At 40.7% G+C, this 26798-nt stretch overlaps 1 protein-coding gene across 1 annotated transcript; it reads left to right on the top strand.

The window, feature by feature from the left end:
• The first annotated feature begins 1955 nt into the window (after positions 1 to 1955).
• On the top strand, positions 1956 to 26106 carry LOC135217004 (protein prenyltransferase alpha subunit repeat-containing protein 1-like). The gene is given in 7 exon segments (XM_064252571.1): positions 1956 to 2817; positions 13978 to 14134; position 14584; positions 25157 to 25494; positions 25496 to 25516; positions 25518 to 25575; positions 25578 to 26106. Coding segments are annotated over 7 exon segments (1146 nt in total). The 5' UTR covers positions 1956 to 2737; the 3' UTR covers positions 26069 to 26106.
• Positions 26107 to 26798: the final 692 nt, after the last annotated feature.

Here is a 26798-nt window from a genome sequence, read left to right as displayed (position 1 = left end):
TTCAGTGGAGGGGTTGGGCTGAATTATATTGATTCCACCTCCAATTAAGTGTTGTTAACCCTCTTACGCCGACTGGACATATTTTACGTCGACATTTTTTGTCTCCCGTGTGCCGACTGGAAGTATTTTACGTCGACTTACAAAAGTTTTTTTTAAAATTCACGGAAAAATACTTATAGGCCTACCAGCCTAAAACTTTTGAATCACGCCCCTTGGGGGATGCTGGGAGTTCACAGATCAAGGTGTTGTTTTGTTTACAATCGTTACGCAGGCACGCAAGCGCGAATTTCTTTCTTGCCGCACTAAAACGTATCTGTGACACATCTCGAAATTATTTCGTCACTTTGACATAATTTTTGTTCCATTGTAAATTAGCCGTTACATGAAGTATTATATATGAAAATGTGCGCATTTTTATGTAGAATACAACAATAAAATACTCATGATTGTAGCTTTTATCAGTTTTGAGATATTTTCATATAAATAACGATAATTGCCAAAATTTCAACCTTCGGTCAACTTTGACTCTACCGAAATGGTCGAAAAACGCAATTGTAAGCTAAAACTCTTATATTTTAGTAATATTCAATCATTTACCTTAATTTTGCAACTAATTGGAAGTCCAGCACAATATTTTGATTTATGGTGAATTTATGAAAAAAATTTTTCCTTACGTCCGCGCGGTAACTCTTCCGAAAAAAATCATACATGCGATTGTGGTAATGTCTACACCATTTTAAAATTAGCCCATTACTATAAAGTTTTATAAATGGCAAATGTGGGCTCAATTTTCATGCACCTAATACAACTAAAAGATACAACCCATGGTTGTAGCTTTTATCAGTTTTGAGATATTTCATATAAATAACGATAATTGCCAAAATTTCAACCTTTGGTCAACTTTGACTCTACCGAAATGGTCAAAACACACAATTGTAAGCTAAAACGCTTATATTCTAGTAATATTCAAGCATTTACCTTCATTTTGCAACAAATTGGAAGTCTCTAGCACAATATTTCGATTTATGGTGAATTTTATGAAAAAAAATAACATTTTCTTTACGTCCGCGCGGTGAACTCTTTCCGAAAAAATCATACGTGCGAATTGTGGTAATGTTTGCATCATTTTAAATTAGCCGTTTACATAAGTTTTATATATGAAAAATGTGCGCAATTTCATTTAGAATACAACGAAAAATAATTGAAGGTTGTAGCTTTTCTCATTTTTGAAATATTTGCATATAAATCACGATAAATCGAAAAAAAAAAACCCAACGTTCGGAGGTCAACTTTGACTCTACTGAAATGGTCGAAAAAAACGCAATTGTAGCTAAAACTCTTACACTCTAGTAATAAATTTCAGTCATTTATCTTCATCTTGAAACAAATTAGAAGTCTCTAGCAAAATATTTAGATTTATGGTGAATTTAAAAAAAAATCTTTCCTTCCCTCCGCGCGCAGATTCTCCACCACAAATCTCCGAAATGCGTACGTACCATTCTCGGAATATTTGCTCCATTTCATATTAGGCATTTCATAGAGTTTTATATATGAAAATGTGCGCAATTTTATGTAGAATAAAACTAAAAATATTTGAAGGTTGTAGCTTTTCTTATTTCCAAAATAATTGCATATAAAAAATATTTATATAAAAAAATTCGACATTCGGTCAACTTTAGCTCGTCAGATATGGTCGAAAACTGCAATTGTAAGCTAATACTCTTACAGTATAGTAATAGTCAATCATTTGTCTTCGTTTTGAAAGAAATTGGAAGTCTAGGACAATATTTAGATTTATGGTGAATTTTTGAAAAAAATATTTGTTTACGTCCGCGCGTTACGAATTCATGCATTATTTTGTGATAATATGTTCTCTGTGTTGCTTTTATAGTTTTACAATGTGTTATATACCAAAATGATTGCAATTTAGTGTTCATTACAACGAAAAAAAAATAACTTGTTACCTTTAACCGTTTTGCGCACAGCGCGATTTGAATACAATTATATATGAAATTTCGTTTTTGCGCTATCATATATCGCATTATTTATATATGATAATTATAATTTTTTTAATTTCTGATGGTTGCATACTAAACTTCAGCCAATGACAAAAAAAGGAGCCAAAAATGAACTCTTAATCTTGAAAACTAAGCGCGCTGTGATTTTTAAAAAAAAATATTTTTTCCGCTTCCGCGCTCACTCTGAAATGTCTCCGGCACACGGGAGACAATTTTTTTTTACCGCTTCGGCGTAAGAGGGTTAATTACGCTAATTCAGGTGTTCAGGGAGTTTATTGCAAATGAAGTTTTCATAGTAAAACTAATATTGTAATACTTACCTGAACAGCTGAATGACTCCCACTATCCTCCCCTCCGTAGTGAATGATAAATGTGGCAAATGAGTGGGGATAGCTCCTCCAGCCGGTCCTGGCAGCAGTGTTGCCAACGGTAGTGTAGGTAACTCAGTGGACTGTGTTTACCTGCAGCGTTAGTAACGCTGGCAGTTAAAATTACCCAAATGATGGGTAAGTATGTGGGGATATAGTTCAGGCTGGTCAGTGACCTGGGCTAATTCAGGTGTTCAGGTAAGTATTACAATATTAGTTTTATTATAAAAACTTCATTTTTATGACAGGTCCCACTAAAAGTTGTGTTGCATTGTGGGTTTTAGTTTTTTGTGGTGACTACAGTAACGTGTTTGACTTTTTTACAGCTGTTGCATCAATGATTATCTGTAGATGCCAGAAACCATGGAAGAAGCAACATGTGAAAGGATTATGAAGAAATTGGATTTGGTGATAAGTCAAGATCCTCTACTGTAAGTTAGAAAAAACTTTGTTGTAAAATTGCCATTCCCCTGGAGTTATTTGTAATTATTATAGTTTTCTATTGGTATTAGTATTTAGGCTGTTCAATATTATAGTGTGGTAACGCAGATTTAGAAACCCATTATTTTATGTGTAATCAAGCTAGAATACATATTCAGTAATGTGCTAATTATAGATCATATGTATCTTTGAAAAACTTTTGTGAGGGTTTTAAACTTCTTTACAACATCTAATAGTATTTGGGTTCCAAATTTTCCTAAGTTTACAGTTTTATCTGACTGATGGAATAAGGTAACCTCTCAATGCATGTGCCATTTGGATCCTCATTTATGTCTCAGTCAAAATCTCCATTTTAAGTGTAAATTCATGGCCATGGCCACTGTCTCACTATCTGATGTGATTACAGCTGGTACACTTCATACTCAAAGGCCTAATCTCTGCAAGGAAGACCATAGATAAGTCAGCTCAATACATAAAGATTCCTGAAAAATTGAGAAAGAATCTTTTCCTGTAGTACAGTGATTGCTCGAGTTATTGTCTACAACTGTGGACAGGAAATGGCAGCAGCATAGTTGTGGGTACAGGTTTTGGCAACATTTGGAGACGTGTTTACAGTCATTAAAGTATCCATCATCAATGTGACATTGTTCCGATACGTAATACAAACCCTCGGTCCTTTAACAATAGGAAGTAGCTAGCGGCAGCTGGAACGGTCGTAAGCTTCGAACAAGGGAGAACGGTAGTTAACTGCTTGTCCGACAGTGCGCGCGCTGCGTGCCTGGGAGGTGAAGAACCACTTTTGCTTTCGACCGCGTGTGTGGAGGACGCGTTCGTCATCGCTCTCTGCCCGCTTCATCGTCGTATGCTTTGTTTATATTGCGTTTTCCACTACTGGTTTGTTTGGTTTGAAAATGAAATTGTAAGTACTACTCTGTTTTCATTTTCATTAATTAAATAAATTTATGGGTTCAAGAAATGGGAGCTTATTCGCCGTTAGATGCGGCGGTTTCCGCTCTTTTCCTGAAGTTGATCCTCTTGAATAATGTTCTCGGTGCCGAGGGCGGGAGCGCGCTCGTGCCGAGTCGTTTATTTCTGGGTGAAATTGTGAAAGTGAAACTTGTAAGTACAGTATTCTTTTTCATTTATATTTGCTCTGTGTGCTCGGGGCCGAGGGCGCGAATGCTCACGGCACTGGCCCTTTAATTTGCATGAAAGTGAATGCAAGAGCAGTAGGCAGTCCCCGGGTTACGACGGGGGTTCCGTTGAGACGCGCGTAAGCCGAAAAAAACGTCGTAAGCCGGAACGACGCTTGGAAATGTCTTAAAACTAATAAAAAGTTATAAAAACCTACTTGTAATCCTTTGGTTACACTACATGTTGTTTCCTGTAGTTTTATGTACAACCTGGAGTTATTTTCATAAAAGAATGCTGGTTCTTGAAGGTAAAAACTATTGTAATCCTCTGGTAACACTACATTCTTGAAGTTTTATGTACAACCTGGAGTGATTTTGCAAAATCTTGAGGGCTACAAGAACAGCTGATTACTATTTAACGTATCATATAGACTAATTAAAGTAAATGTATCTTTAAATCGGCTTATATATTAGTATCAAACAAACATTTCCTGCATGAGTCATAGGCCGTTTAATGAAACGAAAACACTTCTCTGTCCTATCTGTTCAAAAAAGAAAATAAACGTTACGTCAATCCCCGAGACCATTGTTGCCAAAGCGTCTCTCTCTCTCTCTCTCTGATCAAATTACATTGGAAACTTGACATACGATTGCCCTAATATACGAATGTTTTGAGATATAACAGAAAATTTGCGAAAATACAAGCTTTGATATACAACGAAATATTTGAGATACGATTTTGCGATGAGTGTTAGTTGTATAGGCGACCGATAAATGGCGTTCAGTCTGTTTGTTTGTTGGTGCTGCATGTTAACACGTCGTTGTTTAGTCGTTGTATTTGCGCCTATTTTTATGTTCATGGTTATTTTGTCTATTTTATTATTAACCATGGGTCTCAAAGCTAAAGACAAAGCAGGTGATAAGAAAAACCCAAGAAAATTATTTCGATGGAAGCAAAAACATGAAATTATAGCAAAGCATGAACGTGGCGTTCGTATCGTCGATTTGGCAAACGAGTATGGTCGAAATCCTTCTACAATATCCACGATCATCAAGCAGAAGGAAGCTATAAAAACCCCCGAGACCATTGTTGCCAAAGTGTCTCTCTCTCTCTCTCTCTCTCTCTCTCTCTCTCTCTCTCTCTCTCTCTCTCTCTCTTCTCTCTCTCTCTCTCTCTCTCTCTCTCTCTCTCTCTCGATCAAATTACGTACTGGATAATGTCTCTCTTTGGATACTTCGATTTTGCCAAATATTGAGGGCTACAAGAACAGTTGATTACTATTTACGTATCATATAGACTAATAAAGTAAAGTATCTTTAAATAGGCTTATATTATTAGTATCAACAAAACATTTACTGGCATGAGTCAGAGGCCGTTTAACGAAACGAACACTTCTCTGTCCTTAACTCGGAGAGTCGGAAGACGCCTCTCTCTCTCTCTCTCTCTCTTCTCTCTCTCTCTCTCTCTCTCTCATCTCTCTCTCTCTCTCTCTCTCTCTGATCAAATTACTGGATAATGTCTCTCTTTGGATACTTGGAATTTGCGTTGTAATCTAACCAGAAACTTCGTTTTGTTATTATTACTGGAAACAAGCAATGATTTTTTCATTATTTGCGCTTTTGGACTGTTATATGTAAACTAGTATGTATTCATTCGCTCGGAAACTAGTTCCGCATATGAGGCGTCACCAAAAAACATAGAAAAATACAACATAAAAAGTGTCGAAAATCATCATAATCTCAAAATTTTTGTTGTAATCTAACCAGAAACTTATTTTTATTAATATACTGTGCTAAAACTATAAAGGATTTTTATCATAGTATGCGTTTTTTAAAAGCGTCGTTAACTCGGAGCGAACGGAAGACGCCTCCTCTCTCTCTCTCTCTCTCTCTCTCTCTCTCTCTCTCTCTCTCTCTCTCTCTCTCTCTCTCTGATCAAATTACTGGATAATGTCTCTCTTTGGATACTTGGAATTTGCGTTGTAATCTAACCAGAACTTCGTTTTTGTTATTATTACTGGAAACAAGCAATGATTTTTTCATTATTTATTTGCGCTTTGGACTGTTATATGTAAACTAGTATGTATTCATTCGCTCGGAAACTAGTTCCGCATATGAGGCGTCACTAAAAAACATAGAAAAATACAACATAAAAAGTGTCGAAAAATCATCATAATCTCAAAATTTTTGTTGTAATCTAACCAGAAAAACTTGGGGACTTATTTTTATTAATATACTGTGCTAAACTATAAAGGATTTTTATCATAGTATGCGTTTTTTTAAAAGCGTCGTTAACTCGGAGCGTCGGAAGCGTCAGCGTCGTAACCTCGGAACAAAGCGTCGTAACCCAGGACGGATTTTTCCATTGAATATTTTAAGAAAAAGCGTCGTAAACCTCGGAACGTCGTAAGCCGGAACAGTCGTAACCCTGGGGACCGGCCTGTATTCTTTTTCATTTTCAATATTAATTTATTTGATTATGGATCAAGTTTTCCGCTCTTACCCGGGAATTGATCCTTCCCCTTTTACGTTGTGTGAAAGTGAATCGCAAGTGCAGTATTCTGTTTCACTTTTATATATTATTTCATTGCATCAATATTCACTATGGATTAGTTCCCGCTCATACCGGGAATTAATCTTTATACTTTGCGCTCGGTGCCGAGCGCACGTTTGCTCTCGCGCCGTAACTTATTAATGTAGGTGCAGTGGATGCTGTGCGGGGGCAGGGGAAGCGAAGGCCTGCCAAGAAGTCATCGGAAAGCTCTCCGCGACTCCCTTGGTAACCGATTCTTCGTTCTTCCTTCCTTCCCCCCTCAGCTCCCACGAATGGCACCTTCCCCTTTGGGGGGGAGGAGTATCCGGGTCCTTCTCCTCGCCCGACCTGTCGAGCGTGGAGGAGGGCTCTCGGTGCCCTTACGTACAATTGTATTCGGGGTCTCCCGTTCGTTCGGGGTGGGGCTAGCCCCCCCCCCCCCCCCCCCCCCCCCCCCCCCCCCCCCCCCCCCCCCCCACCCCCCCCACTAATCACCCTTTTGTTGCTTCCGCAGAACGAGTGACCTTGGACAGGTTTGGGCGTCCTTGGGTCTGCAGGGCGCGCCTAGTGTCCAAGGGTTGATTCAGCGTCTGGCGGGGTCGGGGGCGGTCACCCATGGAGCGGTGACCACCACAACAACAACAATCTCTACCCCAGGGTACGCCGCCCCTCCTCACCTTGTGTATACCCCGCATGTGATGACGGTGACGCCGACAGCCGCCATGCAAGGGCCGATCGCTGCCATACCGAGGAGGGGTGTGCCGCCTCCACCTGGGTTCTTTGTGCTGCCGACCCCAGACTTCCGCTGCCCGAAATCTCTCCCCTGGACCTGCCACCGGTACCCAGGATGTCGATGGCTGAAGCTAAGCCTCCTGGGTTACCTGACTTGCCTGCCGTACCTACCACTACCGCTGTTCCTGCTGCTGGCCCAGCCGCTCTCGCCGCTCCTGCTGTTCCCACTCCTGCCCACGTCGTTCCTGTCCACGGTGCTGCTGCCCCAGACTCAGGTCCTTCCGGACAGGTGCAGCCGGGCCGTGTTCTTCTGCCGGTCCTCCTGCTCTTTCGGGAACAGGGCCCGTCTCTCCTTCCACAAGGAAGAAGGCGGGGACCAGAGAGGTACCGGATAACACCGGTACTTTCTCGCCTGGGTTTAGCGGCGCTGCCGCTACGCCAGGTTCCGGCTCGGTCTCTCATTCGCGAGAGGTTCCGAGTGTACGATCTCTCGCGGGAGACCGTACAGCCAAAGTTTTGGCGCCAGAGTTCGCTTGGCACCAGGACCGCGGCACGGAGCAGAAGCTGGTGAGAGCCGCTCAGGTGACTCTCGCCAGGCCAGCGGCCGCTCTCGCAGCGACCAGCTGGTAACCCGGGTAGACGTGACTGTCCCTGACCAGCCACGGGCTGAGGCTGGGAAGAGGTCCCCACTCCCGATCGTTGGCACCAGCCTCGGCTGGTACCAGCGGTATGACGCACTGCGAGGACACGCACCGGTCTCACCGTGACATTGGTCTCTCCAGGTCTCCTGACCACCACTCCCACAGGGACCGGGCAGATAGGGGGACCAGCGGCAGCTCCTCTGCACACGAGATCGGGGTCGCTGTTCTCGTTCCAGCCGTTTTTCCCAGGGAAACGGCTCGACTAGGCCTGCAAGTTGGCGATCGCCTGCAGCCCTCCAAGCCAGCGTCATGTCTTCCTCTCCCGTGCCTCCAACTTCCTCGGTTTGCACCGGGAAGAGCGAGGCACAGCGGGGTGATCGTGAGGGGCATGCCCCGCACGATCCCGTCACGACGCCGTAAGTACCAGGTACGATCTTCGGACCGACCAGGACGTACGCGCAAGGGGCAGGAGGAATCCGAGAGGGGTCTATCGCAGTTCCCCCTCCTTAAGGGGAAGGTTCTCGGAATATGCTCTTGTTCGAGGGGCTTGACGGTCCTACTCTGCAAGATGCTGTGACTTCCGAGATCCAGAGGAACTGTACTGAGGTTATTGCGCTGATTCGTCAGCACAACGACCTCGGGGAAACATCGCTGCTCCCACCAGCAGAGCCTGCGTCACGGCTCAAGTCGTTCTGGAGCCCGAAAAGGGAACCCAGACTGACGGTGGGCTTGCCGCGATCGGAGCTTCTCGACTCCGTTCTGGACCAGGTAGAGCCTCTCGTCTCCGGACAAGATGGCTCGCTCAGGTCTAGCCGGTTGAACAAGCTAATTCCACCTCCTCTACTGCGACAGCGGCGTTTCTACAGAGTATTGCAGCGCTTCTTCCTCCTCCCCCCCCCCCCGGTCCTCCTGAGAGGTTTCGACCTCGACGAGGACTGGAATGAATGAGGACGGTATCAGCTCTCTCCTGTCAGGTGTCGATCAGCCCCACCCAGACAACGTAGACAGTGGCGGCAGATCCTTACCTACAGTGCGAGTTCGTAACCCTCCTCTGGGGGAGGGGGGGGGGACGTTTTCTGACAATACATTTTTCCAGACTCTGAGAGGACATCGCCGCAAGGTGATGGCTTCTCCTTCTCTTCTCCAGCTGCTAGTTCCGCTGGGAAGGCGAGCGAGTATCCAATTCTTATACCCATTCCCTCTCTCCTTACGGCTACGAGGGAAAGGGGAGGGACTCTACAGAGACTTCTCTGTAGTATCCCACGCTGGGGACTGCACTACCAGGGGGACCTTCGGGTCCTACCTGACGTAAGCCCCGGTCGTTAAGGACGGATCCTTCCCCATCCCCGATTGCCTGAAGGTTGAAATTTTGGCAATTATCGTTATTTATATGAAAATATTTCAAAACTGATAAAAGCTACAACCATGGGTTGTTTCTAGTTGTATTCTCCATGAAATTGCGCACTTTTCCATGCATAAAACTTTATGTAACGGTTAATATAAAACTGTGCAAACATTACGACAATCGGACGAAAAAAATTTTTGATTTTTTCGGAAGAGTTACCGCGCGGATGTAAGGAAAAAGTTTTTTCCATAAATTCACCATAAATCGAAATGTTTGCTAGAGACTTCCAATTTGTTGCAAAATGAAGGTAAATGATTGAATATTACTAGAATATAAGAGTTTTAGCTTACAATTGCGTTTTTCTATCATTTCGGTAAAGTCAAACTTTACCGAAGGTTGAAACTTTGGCAATTATCGTTATTTATATAAAAATATTTCAAAACTGATAAAAGCTACAACCATGAGTTGTTTTTTGTTGTATTCTACATAAAATTGTGCACATTTCCGTATATAATACTCTATGTAATGGCTAATATAAAATGGTGCAAAAATTGTGTCAAAGTGACAAAACAATTTCTGAGATGTGTCGCTGATGCTTTTTAGTGCGAGAAGAAAGAAATTTGCGCTTGCACGCCTGGGTAATGATTGTAAACAAAACAACACCTTGATCCGTGAGCTCCCAGCATCCCCCAAGGCGCGTGATTAAAAAGTTTTCACCTAGTAGGCCTATAACTATTTTTCCGTGAATTTTTTAAAAAACTTTTTTTCGTTGACATACTATATGTAGATTTGGCACCCGACAGACAATTTTCGTTGACGTTTAATACGTCCAATCAGTGTTAAAGGGTTAATAAACATATTATACATACATGTACCATAAAAATCTCTCATCTCAGTAAAGAGAGAGAGAGAGAGAGAGAGAGAGAGAGAGAGAGAGAGAGAGAGAGAGAGAGAGAGAGAGAGAGAGAGAATGGGAGTGGTTAAATGGCGGTCGGAAGCATGTCTGTTGTGGCGCTCTGTAGGAAGTCGGTGGAAGTCTGTTACGAGAGTCGTAAGGAGTGAGGAGTCTTGTGAAGTTAGTGTCGGTTTTGGCAGCAGTTATCCTTTGGTGTTTAGTTGTTTTGGTGTTATTTGATAGATTTTGGGGTTGTGAAGTTGTTGTGTGTGTGTGTCGTGTCTGGTTGTGGTGAGGTTAAGGAGGTTGGTGGTGCATTTTCGGTGTCTGTGAGTGGTGGTTGGGTCAGTGTTGGTTTTGGCAGGTTGTTATGCTTCTGTAAGTCGTGTGGTTGTCGTGTTCTTTCATATAGAATATAACAAAAAACAACTCATGGTTGTAGCTTTTATCAGTTTTGAAATATTTTCATATAAATCACGATAAGTGCCAAAATTTCAACCTTCGGTCAACTTTGACTCAACTGAAATGGCCGAAAAACGTAAATGTAAGCTAAAATTTGTACATTCTAGTAATATTCAATCATTTACCTTTATTTTGCAACAAATTGAAAGTCTCTAGCACAATATTTCGATTTTTGGTGAATTTTTGAAAAAAACTTTTTCCTTACATCCTTCGGTCAACTTTAACTCGACCAAAATGGTCGAAAACTGCAATTGTTAGCTACAACACTTACAGTCTAATAATATTCAATAAATTACCTTCATTTTGCAACAAACGGTAAGTCTCTTAGCACAATATTTCGAATTCATGCATCATATTGTGATAATATTTTCTCTTTGTTGCTTTGATTGTTTTATCATTTGTTATATACCAAAATCATCACAATTTAGTGTACAATACAACAACAAAAATTAACTCAATAGCTTTAACCGTTTTGCTCACAGCGCAGCACAATTTGTATACAATTATGACATTTTTTTTCGCGCTGTCATATACAGTGGTACCTCGACATATGAAATTAATCCATTTTGAGGCGGCCTTCGTAACCTGAGCTTTTCATATCTTGAACTGCATTTTACATGTAAATTACCTAATTTGTCCCAAGCCCTACAAAAACACCCCAGTAAATTTTATAATAAAGCTAAATTGACCAATAAACAATGAAATAACAACAATTTGGACTATTCAATACTTAACTTAATACGTACTACTAATATGTACCTGTAAATAAAGTGTATAAGTGTACATGGTGTACTAGAAATACTGTACATAAACCCCCCATACGTATTTGTAGTAGTGGAAAAGGTAAATGGGAAACCCTTAGTTCGATGTGAGGCTAATCTCCGAAAGTGGCGACAGAGGAGGAGGACAAACGGCAGAAAATTTGTTACGTAGTACGTACACTTAACTTAACGAAACACATTAAAAATGTCAGGAAACAAACTAAACTTTACGAAACACATTAACAAAACAGTTACACTTAACTTTACAAAAAACTTTAAAAATTAATTCATTTTTTTTTTTGTCTGATTTTTATTTATTTTTTTTTTTTTTACTTTTTTATACTTTACATTTTTTACAAAATTTCAATTTCTTCACCACTGAATGGATGCCAATCCATTTACGGAATTTATCAAACCACCCCCGAGAAGCTTTGAAGTCTGGGTTTGCAGTCGATGTCCCTTCTCCTCCGTCGTCTTCAGCCTGGGCAATCAAATCGCCAAAAATAGCGCTGGCCTTCTGGCAGGTTGCCGTCTCGGTTATCGTATCGCCAGCGATTTCTTTGTCCTCAATCCATAGAAGAAGCAGCCTCTCCATCTCATCATGCACGTGGCTCCTCTTGTTGGACAAAATAGTCACGCCCTTGGAAGGTGTAGCTGCTTTGATGGCTTCCTTCTGCTTAAGGATGGTGCCTATCATCAACGGATTTCGGCCGTATTCCTTAGCGATCACACTCAACCGCATGCCAGCTTCATACTTTTTTATTATCTCCATTTTTGTCTGCATAGAAAGCATCCTCTTCTTTCCGTGAACTTCAGCAACTTTCTTGGGACCCATGACTATACTGTATGTAATTAAGTTATGTAGTATACTAATTAAGTTCTCACACAACACGATAAAGTAGTACAACGAAATCACTAACACGAATTTACGTTAACAAACTAAATCGTATAGTATGTGAACGAACGAATTCCGCGTGCGTACAATAACGCTGGTGTGAAGCAATGGCTGCAGAAGAACGCCTTTACGTAGAGCACGATGGGAGAGATTCTGTCCAATAGGAGAGCAGGATCTTATGGCAGTGACTAGCATCAGGAACCAATGGGAGAGCGGGAGGATGGTGGCGAGTCTACTCAGTTAGCGGCGCTCGAGTTTTAAAATTGTTATCTGTGGTTCGGGCGAATCTTGGGACTTTACAGCAACAACCTTTCGTATCCTGAACTATTTTCGTATGTAGAGCCAAAAAAATCTTCGTATTTGCTTTCTTAACTCGAATTTTTTGTAAGTTGAGCCTTTTGTATGTCGAGGTACCACTGTATTCCAATATTTATATATGATAAATGATATTTTTTTTCATTTCTGATGGTTGCATACTAAACTTCAGGCAGTGACAAAAAAAAAGGAGCCAAAAATGAACTCTTAATCTTGAAAACTAAGCGTGCTGTGGTTTAAAAAAAAAAAAAAAAATTCCGCTTCGGCGCTCACTCCTGAACCCGCCGGCATACAGGAGACACTTTCGGAAATACCGGCTCAGCATTCAAGGGCGTTAATATTAATAATTTTTAAAGTATTTAAACAACTAATAATAATAATAATAATAATATATCTGTAGTGACAAAATGATTCATATAAAGAATTCTTTGACTCATCTTTCTTTTTAACTCTACAGAAGCTCAAAGTCCAGAGCTGTCAAATACATCAAGTAATGTGACAGGGGAAGTGTTGCTGATTAGTGATCAATGATTTTTACGTAGTTTCTCTCTCTCTCTCTCTCTCTCTCTCTCTCTCTCTCTCTCTCTCTCTCTCTCGTCTCTCTCTCTCTTCTCCTCGTCTCTCTCTCTCCTCTCTCTCTTTGTACTTATGGAATCTTTAAAACACTCCTATATTTTTACCAACCATTTATTTTTTTTAAGGGTAATGTATTAAGCTAACCTAACTTTTAAATGGAATTACAGTGACTTTAATTTCATTTAAAAGTTAACCTAACCTTTAAATGGAATTACAGTGACTTTAATTTCATTTAAAAGTTATCTTAATAGTACCTTATATAACAAATGCCTCTTCTAAAACAGTCACATAACTAAGCGTTGCATTAATGCAGATAAAAAGCGCTGTTTGTCCATGAAAAGGAATTTCAGAATAAAGAATTTCTGAAAAGTGGTTGAGAAGACTTATAAAAATAGATGGTCAGTTGAACGGAGAAAAGAAGAGAGAAATACAATGTATGTATGTAATCTTCACACACATTCCTGTATTTTTACCAACCATTTATTTCTTTTTTCAAGGGTAATGTATTAATCACAAAAATATTATTTTTATTCACCTTGTCCTAATGTTGTAATATACTATGAGGATATAACAACCTGTAGGTTGCCTGCTTGTTCAAAAGCATTATTTATTATTTTTCCAGTTGTTTACCATATTTTTCATACATAAAATATTGATGTGGATAAGCTTATATATATATATATATATATATATATATATATATATATATATATATATATATATATATATATATATATATATATATATATATATAAAGCATTTTAAGTTTCAGTTGAAATTTATATCTTATATAGAGAATATTTGTTTGCCCTATTGATTATTTCAAATGTTTACTTTGATTCTCACTTTCATCTAATTTCAGAGATGAATTCGATGTGGTTTTTTCTCTCGGTGAAGTCAATAGATCACCTATTATCAATATTGAACACAAAGTAGGTCTTGAGTCCTGGTGTGTGAAGCATGTTTATGCTTATGCTTATACGAAGATTTTGGATGCCAAACAGACAAAAGACGGGAAGGTGAGAGTGCTAAGTTCATTATTTTTTATATTTATTTCCTGCCAAGAGCTTATGGTTTGGCTTGTTTATTTCCCCTTTTCTATTGAGAACCAGGATTGCATAATTTAATGTATGACACTTACCTGGCAGGTATATATATAGCTATATTCTCTGTCAAACTGGCAGAAATTTTCAAAACTCGCGGCAAACGCTATTTACGTAGAAGTTCAGGTGACCACCACCCCGTTCCCGTGGCGCTGGCGCTCGGAACCATTCCCATTTTCGTCAGATTTTCTCTGCCAGCCGAACCGTCAACATTGTTGGTGGTTCCCTGCTTGATTTTCGAACTCGTTGCCGACTTTTCGCTGATTTTGGACGGATTATTTGGTATTGTACTTGGAACGTTGGCTTGGCATTCGCTTTGGATATGTCTGATTCAGGTAGTATGTTTAGAGTTTGTGTGAGAGAAGGGTGTAAGGTGAGGTTGCTGAAGGCTTCGGTGGACCCTCACACAGTTTGCAAGAAATGTAGAGAGGTTGTGTGCACTTGGGAGAATAGATGCATAGAATGTGAGAATTTGACAGAGAAGGAGTGGAAGATCCTCACAAAGTATGTAGACAGGTTGGAGAAAGATCGTGTGAGGAGATCTGTATCTCGAAGTGAAAGGTCTAATGCTTCTAGTAAAAGGAGTGAATCTGTTTCTTCTCCAGCTCCTTCTAACGTAGAACTTGTAGAACCTTCCCCCCAGGTTTCTCCTGCGCCCGCTGCTGTATCGGAGGAGGCGAAGGATTCACAATATGTGAAAGTGTTCGCTGCCCTTGCTTCTATGGGCGACCAAATACAGCGGTTAACCGACAAAGTGAGTGGTTTTGATGTGAGTGAGAGTGTAGTGGAGGGGGCGTCTGATTGTCTATCTCATGCTCCTAGACCTAGACCTCTGTCAAGCTCCCAGACCCAAGGGAGAAGGCATGTCGACAGTCGAAGGGAGGCGAGAGGGGTTTTGTCACGGTCAGTCGTCCCTTCAGGCAGTCCTGTTACGTCCCAGGCTGCTGCAGTACGCCATAGAAAAGGCGCTACTGGGAAGTGCGCGTCCTTTGATGGCTCGACATCAGGCAGGGAACGGCGGTATTCAGAAGTTTTGCGTCCCCTCAAGAGGACCTTCAGGACATCCTTGGCTCAGAAGAGACATTCCCACGTTCGTGAAGGATGGAGTAGTCCGGAGATATTGTCTTCGAGTGATGAGGACGCAGTTCCTGTTAAAAGGAAGAAGATCTTTCGTTCGAGGGAGGACGCAGGACGTTCTTTGGAAGCCGTTATTTCTGCACGTGAATCGCCTCCTTCTGCTTGGCCTCCTTCTCCTCTTCACTCTCCTTCGGGTAGAGTTCAAGATCGCTCTCCTCGCCGTTCTAGCCCTGCTCGACTCTCTCCTCCGTCGCACTCGATTCGTCAGGAAGAGAATACTAGAGACTTTTTAAGAGACATGCAGGCTAAGTTAGCAGTTCTCATCAATTCTTGGGAGACTCCCATTCAACCTGCCTGTAGACGTAAGGATGATTCCCTACCCGTGAAGTCCTCCAAGAGGACGCATGACAAGAGTTTACCTCCTTCTCGTTCGACTTTGGCCGGGGAGACAGGACACAGCGGTTTATCGAGGATGGACGATCATGCGGCTGTTCAGGATGCAGGATGCAAGAAGAAGCTTGTCTCGTTGGACGCAGGCGGCAGGACGTTGACCCGTCCTCCGCTCGCCAAGACCGCGATAGTGTTCTACAGGACGATGATTTCCAGGACATTTCTTCAGCAGAAGAGGACGTGGAGGAGTTTGCTGAAGACAAGAGTATTGATCCTTCTTCGGATTATAAGATCCTGACTTCCTGTCTTCTTTCGCTTTTTGAAGGGGAGTTTCAACCTTCTGCTCCTTTGTCTCCCCTTTCGCAGTTTTCGAAGACAAAAACCCCCAAGAAGTCTTCATTCCTTAAGGTGACTCTCTCTATTTCGGCGAAGAAAGCGCTTCAACGTGTGAATGCGTGGTTGAAGGAGAAGAAGGAAGCAGGGAACTCTTCTTTCGCTTTCCCTCCAGCCAAGTTAGCCTCGAAGTCGGGAGTGTGGTACGCCACGGGGGAAAGTCTTGGCCTGGGAGTGCCTGCCTCCTCCCAGGGAGACTTTTCCAGTATTGTGGGTAGTTCACGCAGACAAGCGTTACACTCTTCCAAGATCTGGTGGACTTCGTCAGAGTTCGATCACCTTTTAAAGAGAATATTTCGGACGTTCGAGGTTTTCAACTTCCTCGATTGGTCGTTGGGGGCCTTGGCGCTCACGTTGGAAAGTGAGGATTCGTCGGAGTTGGAGGTGCCAAAGAGTATTATGTCCTGCATGGATAAAGCTCTTAGAGATGGGGCTAACGGGCTTGCCTCTCTGTTTGCAGCAGGAGTTCTAAAGAAGAGATTGCTACTGTGTTCTTTTGCAGCCAAGGGGGTGTCGAACTCTCAAAAGTCGGAGTTAATGTTTTCGCCTCTGTCTAACCAGCTGTTTCCGTCGGAGATTATTAGAGATATAGCTCTGGCTCTATCTCAGAAGGCAACACAGGATCTTCTAACGTCCTCAGTGAGGAAGTTCTTGCCTTCCAAACTGGTTAAGAAGGCACCGAAGGAGTCGAGAACTGCTCAACAGCCCTTTCCTCGCCCCTCCTTTAGAGGGAAGAGATTACCTGCTAAAAGGGGATCAAAGACCTCTACTAAGCAATGAGAATCAAGTCCTCCAGACGTCAGTTGGAGCCAGACTCCAGGAGTTTTGGGAAGTCTGGCAAAGCAAGAATGCAGATCCCTGGGCCATCAGTGTAGCTCGAGAAGGTTACAAAATCCCCTTCTTGAGGAAGCCTCCTCTTTCGACATCTCCGAAAGCCCTAGGGGCGTGTTACAACGATTTAGTAAAGGAAAAGGCTCTGTGGGACCAAGTCATTTCCATGCTAGAGAAAGGAGCGATAGAACCTGTTCTGGACCAAAAATCTTTGGGGTTTTACAATCGGCTGTTCTTGGTTGCGAAATCCTTGGGAGGTTGGAGACCAGTACTGGACGTAAGTCAACTAAACTTGTTCGTGGAGAAGACCAAGTTTACCATGGAAACAAACGAGTCCGTACTGGCAGCGGTGCGTTTCAGGGGACTGGATGGTGACCCTGGATCTACAAGACACATACTTCCATATTCCAATTCATCCAAGTTGCAGGAAGTACCTAAGGTTTGTGATCCAGAACAGGGTCTTTCAATTCAGGGCCCTTTGCTTCGGTCTTTGTTCAGCTCCCCAAGTGTTCACGAGAATGATGTCCAACGTGGCGAAATGGTTGCACTTGCTAGGGATCAGAGTTTCGTTTTACTTAGACGACTGGCTGATAAGATCCCAGTCAAGACGACAATGTCTGGAGAACCTAAGACAGACCTTAGATTTGGCGAACGAATTGGGTCTGATAGTGAACCTAGAGAAGTCTCAGATGACTCCCAATCAAGAGGTAGTTTATTTGGGGATTCTGATCTCGTCAGTGACTTTTCGGGTTTTTCCATCCCCTGACAGGCAAGCCCTATGCCTTCGGAAGGTGCAAGACTTCCTAGAGAAAGACCGATGCTCGGCAAGAGAGTGGATGAGCTTACTGGGCACACTCTCTTCGCTAGAGCGGTTCATTTCTCTAGGGAGGCTTCACATGAGACCGTTACAGTTTTTCCTGAAAGAAGTCTGGCCAAGAAGATCGCAACCGGATTCCTTCCAGTTTCAAATTCCCTCCAGAATCAAAAGGGAATTGAGTTGGTGGCTAACTCCAGGGAAGTTGGCAGAGGGTATGTCTCTCCAGCAGAAGAACCCAGACCTAACATTGTTCTCCGACGCCTCGGACGCAGGTTGGGGAGCGACGCTGAGCCCTCAAGAAGTGTCAGGTCTTTGGAGCAAAGAGGAAGCGACCTGGCACATAAACAGGAAGGAACTAATGGCAATTTTCTTGGCCTTGAAGTCGTTCAGGGAGTTGGTACACAACAAGACAGTGCAAATCAACTCTGACAACACCACAGCTCTGGCATACATCCGCAAGCAAGGAGGGATGCATTCCTTTCTCCTGTACAGTCTGGCGAAAGAAGTTCTTCTTTGGGCAGAGGAGGAGAATGTTTCTCTGCTCACCAGGTTCATTCAAGGGGAGAAGAATGTCAGAGCGGACCTGTTGAGCAGGGAAGGACAACTTCTTCTGACAGAGTGGACATTACATCTAGAAGTATGCCAGAGTCTGTGGGCTTTGTGGGGCCAGCCAGTAGTGGATCTTTTTGCTACAGCCAAAACAAAAAGATTACCGAACTACTGTTCACCAGTTCCAGACCCTCAAGCAGTGGCAGTGGATGCTTTCCTGTTGGATTGGACAGGTCTGGACGTGTATGCCTTTCCTCCGTTCAAGGTGTTAGGAAAGGTGATGAAGAAGTTCAGAGAGAGCCACAGAACAAGGCACAAGGCTAACTCTGATAGCTCCATATTGGCCGGCCCAAAGTTGGTTCACAGAGGTACTGGAATGGACAGTGGATACACCAAGAACACTGCCCCTCAGAGTAGATTTACTCAAACAACCCCACTTCGACAGGTTTCACAAGAATACCCTCGCTCTAGGTCTGACTGCGTTCAGACTATCGAAAGTCTTGTCAGAGTGAGGGGATACTCTAGAGAGGTGGCCAGTGCAGTAGCTAGAGCTAGAAGAACCTCTACAATCACGGTGTACCAGTCGAAGTGGGAGACCTTCCGGAAGTGGTGTAAGAAGAGGAAGGTGTCGTCATCCAGTACCTCTGTGACCCAGATTGCAGACTTCCTCCTTTATTTGAAGAAGGAAGTAGGGTTGTCGATCTCGACGATTAAAGGTTATAGGAGTACGCTAGCCTCTCTGTTCAGACACAGAGGTCTAGATATTTCCAGTAGTCTACATCTTAGGGATCGTGTAAGATCTTTTGAAACCAGGAAGCAACCTCAATGCAGACCCCCTTCCTGGAATCTAGACGTCGTTTTGAAATATCTAGGTTCGAGTAAGTTTGAACCTTTAGACAAGGCCTCTTTGAGAGATATCTCAAAGAAGACCATATTTTTAGTCGCCTTGGCCACGGCTAAAAGGATTAGTGAGCTTCAGGCGATAAATAAGGAAGTTGGATGGAAACATAACAAGGCAGTTTGTACTTTCCAGGAAGGCTTCTTGGCCAAGAACGAGAACCCTTCTAATCCTTGGCCAAGATCCTTTGATATTCTGGGTCTGTCTGATCTTGTGGGTCATGAACAGGAGAGAGTTCTCTGCCCAGTGAGAGCTTTACGCTTTTATGTGGAAAGAACAAGATGCATCAGAGGGACATCTGGTTCTCTGTGGTGTTCAGTCAAAGACCCTAGTAGGCCCATGACTAAAAATGCTTTGGCCTTCTTTATGAGAGAAGTTATTAAAGAAGCACATATGCTTTGTCAAGAACAGAACTTCGGAGTGCTTAAGGTTAAGGCTCACGAAGTCAGGGCGGTAGCTACGTCCTTGGCATTTAAGAAGAACTTAGCCCTCAAAGAAATTATTGAGACAACGTTTTGGAGAACGAATTCAGTATTCGCCTCTCATTATCGTAGAGATATAAAGACAACTTTTGACAATTGTCAGACTCTGGGTCCATACGTGTCCTCTGGTACAGTATTGGGCAAAGGAGTTTCCACCCCATGACTTACTAATATGCTAGGGAACTTTTAATCAGGTGATGGTGTTTTTTGGTCATCTGAGAAGGGATATTCCCTTTTCAGTCTTGTTGTGTTTTGTTTTTTGGTGATGTATGTGTGTAGTTCAGGTGAATTAACAATTCCTAGCATGAATGCCTGTGGTATGAGAGGGCTGTGGGTTTCCTGTCAACACATTGGTCATGTCCAGTTGTCAGACCCTGTATTAGCTTCTTCAACAAACAGGCCACGTCCTAGTTGAGAGCTCCTAAGGTTTAAGCAGGCTCAGAGGCAGGACCTATGAAGTCAGCTACCTTAGCAGGTAAGGAACCAAGGGTGATATAATAATTTTTAATTATTTGAACTCTAACAATGTTGCTGTCTTTGACCCACCTCCAAATGTGTCAATCAGCTATATATATACCTGCCAGGTAAGTGCCATACATTAAAATGAAGTTTTTATGATAAAACAATGTTTAATGTATACTTACCTGGCAGGTATATATAATTAAATTCCCACCCTCCTCCCCTCTGGAGACAGGGTTCAGAGAAAATCAGCCGAAAATGGGAATGGTTCCGAGCGCCAGCGCCACGGGAACGGGGTGGTGGTCACCTGAACTACTACATAAATAGCGTTTGCCGTGAGTTTTGAAAATTTCTGCCAGTTTGACAGAGAATATAGCTATATATATACCTGCCAGGTAAGTATACATTAAACTTTGTTTTATCATAAAAACTTCATTTTTTGTGAAGTTTACAAAAATTTGACTTAAGTTGAGCTTGACTAGATGAAAGAGAAGAAAATGCAAGTTTTGAAAAGGCTTTTTTTGGGGGAATGGATGTAGGATTGCTCAGCCGTGTCACCAAAGTTTCAGATTTAAGAACCAAAATCTTTTGCACCCATACTTTATTTTTGAAGATGATGATGTTGGGTCATCTAAAGGTTCATTTGGTTGGAATTTATGTGATGAAAAAAATGGAGGTTCATCTGAGTCTACATTTTATGGTAGTCACAGTTCTTAGATGAAAACAATATCATTATTATAGAATTGCCAACTAGATTTTCACATATCCACTCAAATATCATATGTAAAAGACTTTTGAATTGGAATTTCATTTGTTAACCCTGGGGTGCAAAAAAAAACTTGTAACAAGCAGAGATGAATAATGAAATAGAAAGATATCTTTGATAATGGTTAGTTAATTCTGGGAAAAAGTGATAAAGCATCTAACAATCAAAGATTGTTATGATTTGTTTTTGTTAGTGTTTACAGAATAATTTTATATGCAGCCCACAATATGATCTTCAAAGCAATCTTTTTGTTAAACACACCTGGATTCTTGGATGTTCATTAAACACCTGCTTCACTTTTTATGTATCAGGGCTGATAAAAGCTGAGCAGAATTCCCAGATTGTTTTCCTTTGTGGTGATTAATAAATTTATATTCAGTTGTTTCACCAATTTTCACCTCATTTTTCCCCCTCAAGTGGTCATTATTTTGGATTTCTGCTCCTTTATAGAAGGTAACGTTGCTGGAGTCTGTCTGTGAGTCAGTGGCTTCTAGTTTTCAAACACTGTACCTGTTTTAATTACGCTGTTAATGCTGTTACAACAACACTTTTTATATAGCAATTGAGATCATTTCAGTGCTTTGTTAAGAATCTTTTGGGAGCCATTTGGTAAACTGAGTTAGCTTAAGTCCATTAAACTGAAGCACTACAGTAAAATTTCTTAGAAGCTAATGTCTTGTCACACATTTTTTTGTCTGCAGTAAGTTTTTTATTTCTTGTGACCTCAGACTTTTGGCCTGTAAGTTGTAGACATTTCTTTAACCATACTTCTCAGTGTTCCAGAAGTGTCAAATAGTTCTCATAATATTTCTCATAATATTTCAGAAGTCTGAACTGTTATCTGTTTTCAAAACTTACATTATATACAGTGGACCCCCAGTATTCACGTTCTCCAGATTCAGGGACTCACACATTCGCGGATTTCTCTCGGGAACGTTTCCCCGCCTTATTCGCGGAAAATTCGCACATTCGCGGTATTTTTCTATGAGAAATATCCACAAATTCCTGTTTTTTAAATCATTTTCGTCATAAAATGCACTTTTTGTGATAAGACTATTAAAAAACCAAGTACGAAAATTTTTAGAGGGTTTTCTTGAGTTTTAACTAACAAAATATAGGCTGTTTTTAGCATTTTCATAGGGGTTCCAAACATTCGCGGGTTCTAACTATTCACGGGGGGGTCTGGTACACATCCCCCGCAAATACGGGAGGACCACTGTACATGCATATCATACGACTTATGAAGACATAATTTTGAAGCTGATTTTATTGGGGCTCATCATACACAAGTTATGAAATTAGCATATGTAATATTCACATATCAGTGAGGCAGTCCCTGGTTATCAGTGGGGGTTCCGTTCCAGCAGGTTGATGATAAGCAAAAATTGCACATAACCAACAATCGGTGATTTTTGGCGCTTATTGGTGACAATAACAGGTTAATAGCACCTCTCTTAGGTAGGTATTGGCGCTGATAAACCGGAAATCAGAATATTTCAGCGCAGATAACCGAGGACTGCCTATATTGTATTGTAAAATACAAACAACAGATATGCATCTTTTCCATGGATTTTTTAAAAAGTTATGTTTTACTTCACTGTATTGAATGATATCGTATGTATTTTCATATTACTATTTTACTATAAAATACAAACATGGTGATCAACATTTTGGTTTGGAAATCAGCAGAGGGTGATTATGAAGTAAGTTTAGTTTACTATGTTTAACTCAATTCAGAGCGATTATCTTGCTTTTAGTTCAAAAATGAATCTCAAGATAAGTACTCTATTTATATGGGACAAGGTTATTTTACATTATACAAAGTGTTTTCAAGTCGAAATATGACTACAAACTTAGTTATTTTTTTGTTAGTAGATGGCACCAGGGGCCTGTTTATTGTGTAAAAGTTATTTTTCTGTTTTATTAGATGGTGCCACTGGCATGTTTATTGCATAAAAAAAATCAACAGTCTATTCGTAGTTTTCACTTGATTTCATCATAATACAAAATTTACATATTTATCTATTATCGGAGTGAAAACAGTAAAGTCTGTTTTTTCATGCCCAATAGTTTTTGTTAAAATACTTTTCTCTCAAATTTTTTGTACGTTCAAGTTTGATGGTACTATACCAAAGTTTATGGTAGTTTCATCCATTTTGCCGATACACGATAAGTCATTAGCAGCATGAACATTATTTTCTCAGCTTCTGCTACAACTTGCAGCTTAAATTTAGCAGTATATTTCCGTGTCAATCTTTTCTTCTTGGTGAATGAGGGTATAGTAATGTAAAAATATTTCAGTCCTATTCTACTTAACATCATTTGTTACATAACTGCAGTAATTTTTTAATACTATTGTACGATGGTTGAATTGCAGGCAAAACTGCTGTGGTTATCCATTTTGGTTTTTCATACCAAAACCGCTGTTTCTCTTTCAGTTGTTTATGGCTGTAGTACGTTTACACAGTGAATATAACGTTAATAACGATACTTTTAGCATTCTCTTTTACTTTTTTAGTGTACTTAACTAGAAGATGGGATAGATAAAGAGATAGAGGAAAAGAAGTTAGCCTATTGTAAAATGGTCTTAAAAAATTAACTCGCATGATACAGGAGAAATATGATAAAATCATTTTTATGGGAGAAAACTTGGGGGTTTCATGTTACATGAGATTGTATGTTACACGAGTATATACAGTATTTAGTGAGTTATATCAGTCTTACCTTGTGATACACAGTGTCATTATGCATCAAACAATTTGTGACTACAATTGTTTTCCAGGATTTTTTTGTGTGTGTATACAGGCAGTCCCCAGTTATTGGTGGACTCGGTCAGTGGCAATCAGGTTTTATGGTGCTAGACTAGCGATTTATGGTGTCATAACGCGCTGAGTTCCAGTTATCAGCGCCTAATATAGTTATGGCACCATAACATACCTAACGGAGGTGCCATTAACCGGTTATCAGCACCATTAACCAGATATCAGCACCATAAATTGCCAAGTTTCAGTAAATGATGGTTTTCACTTATCAGCACCCAGCCTAGAATGGATCCCCCACCGATAATTGGGGACTGCCTATAGATGTGTGTTTGAGTGTGATAGATTTTGTTAGAAATTAAGAGTAAATCAGCATTAAAGAAACTCCAGTAAAATGGCCTGTCTCTAGTAATTTTTTATGAGACTAGGTTTTATGGTAGATTATAGCAAATACTTTAGTGTAAAGTATTTACGAAAGAAAAATAATGAAATGAGAAAGAGAGCCCATAAGTATTTTTTTGCTAAAAACTAAATCAGGATGTCAGATTTTCTCTTATTATAAGAAAACACAACTTCCTCCCTTGTACTAGTACAGGGCTGAACAATTTTATATACAGTATCTGTTATTTTATGTTACTTGTTTTTATGTTTAGTAAAAAAAAAATATTTACATGCTCTAGTTTGTTTTTTGTTTACATGAATTTTATCTTTCTTCTGCGTTGTAAAGGTTTATTTTATCAGGAAAATTTCATGTGCAAATAAGACAGATTTTAAAAAAAATGGAGTTGAGAATAAGCAGTCACTGCAAGTTATGTGGTTTTGGTATTGATTTCTTAGATTTATTCATTATTAGCTGACCAACCTGGTGCTGCCAGGGAAAACTCAGACAGTTAATCATTTACCTAAGAAACATTCCCGACACTCCAGGTTTCACACCAGTCCAAAAGGTTGTCCCATGGCTGGGTCTTTGCTGGGACCCGTAGTAAATAAGGTCCCCTGAAAGGGTACAAGTTTGAAACCTGTGCGAAAACCTTCCTTGGGTCAGATGAGGGCTATGAGGAAAATTTAGTCTAGATTGGTCAAGTGGGTTGGATTTCTATAAAGCACAAGATTAAATACATAAAAGTTTATAAGTTTAGATATATTCTCATTTATATATAAATGTGAATAAAACTATATGCAGGGGTCCTCCCATATTTGCAGGGGATGCGTACCAACCCCCCCCCCCCCCCCCCCCCCCAAATAGTTGGAACCCTTATAAAAATGCTTTAAACCTCCTATTTTGTTAGTTAAACTCAAGAAAAACCCACTACAAATTTATATACCTGGTTTTTTAATAGTTTTATCACAAAAAGTGCATTTTTAAGAACATAGAATGATAAACAGATTAAGACAGTGAGGAAGCTCTCTGCAAAACATTTACTAGAGATTAAAGGAAGTGATTTGTTTGTAAGTCAACAAGATCACAAGAGTGCCTTGTGTTTGATTTAATTTTCAAAGGAGTCTTACATTTTCAGATCCTGTCTTGCTGTTGCGATGGACTCAGTTTTGCCTCCTTATTGCACCAGAAGTAGCTACTTTTTGGAATGTACGAAAAATGCTGCTTCGTGAAGGCAGGCTTGCAGCTGAAACTGATTTACATCTCACTAAACTTATTTTATCAAGAAAGCCAAAGTGTATGGAAGTGTTCCAGCATAGGAAGTGGATGTTTTCTAACATTACTGCCAGAACAGTTTGCATGCAGGCAAATGGTGAAAATAATGGCTTGAATGAAAATAACCAAAACGGTGTTAGGGATATGGTTGATTTAAATAGTATCAAGCAGTTTCTCTTTGCTGAATTAGATTTATGTACATAGCAGCGCCAACAAGCATCAGGAATAATTACCACTCTTGGAACCACCGTTTATGGATCATTGAGCAGTTTGTAAATATGCTACCTTTCAAGAAGTGTGCAGGCTTGAGTATGATGCAACTCATAATTGGGTTAGTGTTCATGTGAGTGAACATAGTGGATTACATTACCTTCAATACCTTCTAGACTCAATTGTCTCTGTGGTTGAGGAGAAGAAAGTTAATACTATCCAGGAGATGATGCCCTATGTAGATTCAGTGGAAAAGCTTTATATCAGGGAACTTGAGTTCAATAGAGACCTTATTGAAGAATATAGAGATCATGAAGCACTCTTTTGCCATCGCCGGTTTTTGTTAACACGAATGCGAGATCTTCTCTGCTCCTCTCCGCAAAGAACTTGCTCTCCTCCTCCACCAGCATTAAAGAGATCATGTGTTGAAACAGTCAATAGTGAGTGGAGTGCTGTTCTTCTTGGTGAACGAGAGTTAATTAACAGATGTCTCCTCACAAATTCATACCAAAAAGTTCTTGGGGAGAAACATGCCCAGTGGTTAAACAATGTTGTTGGTATTTGAAGGTTTAAGAAAAAATATAATATATCTTAGCAAATTTATGTAGGGTTGTTCTTTTTCCAAGGCAGAAATGTGAAAATGTTGATGAAGCCTGCAATGGGTATTACATAGACCATTCTTTTAAAGCCTTCTAGGTTGCAGCTTGAGAGTTAATTTGCATTTTAGTGCTATAATCTCCAAGTGGTAGGTAGTGCCACTTGTCAGCATACCGACTCCAATCTTTATTCAGAATTGCCATTCTGATAGAACAGGTTTTGGGTATGTATTAGTAAGTGAATTATTTTGGGAGTTCATATTTTTGTGCATTAAGAATTATATGTCCTTTCAGTGTTCATACCAAACTTTGCTTATACATACTGCCATGGCAAGAATGGTACAGTGATAGCCAAGAATGGGCATCAGCATTAGAGTGAAGTCCATGACTTTTCATTAGAGGGTACCCCTTATTCACAGTCACAATTGTTATTAGATACTTCAGCGACCTAAAGTGCAAACTTTTAGGTGTTAGCTCTGACTGACAAAACTCATTATTTCTTTTTTCCTGGTTTTGTTTTTTAATAATAATTCAGCACTAATATTGTTTACTTATTATTAAGTTGTTGTACAGATAGCTTACTGTCTATTCCAAGTGTTTTGGTTAAATTACAAGAAGATGAGAGAGAGAGAGAGAGAGAGAGAGAGAGAGAGAGAGAGAGAGAGAGAGAGAGAGAGAGAGAGCACAGTTTTACCATTG

Source organism: Macrobrachium nipponense, chromosome 7 (genome assembly GCF_015104395.2).
Source record: "Macrobrachium nipponense isolate FS-2020 chromosome 7, ASM1510439v2, whole genome shotgun sequence".
Lineage (NCBI taxonomy): Eukaryota > Metazoa > Arthropoda > Malacostraca > Decapoda > Palaemonidae > Macrobrachium > Macrobrachium nipponense.
This window is presented reverse-complemented; position numbering and strand designations above follow the sequence as displayed.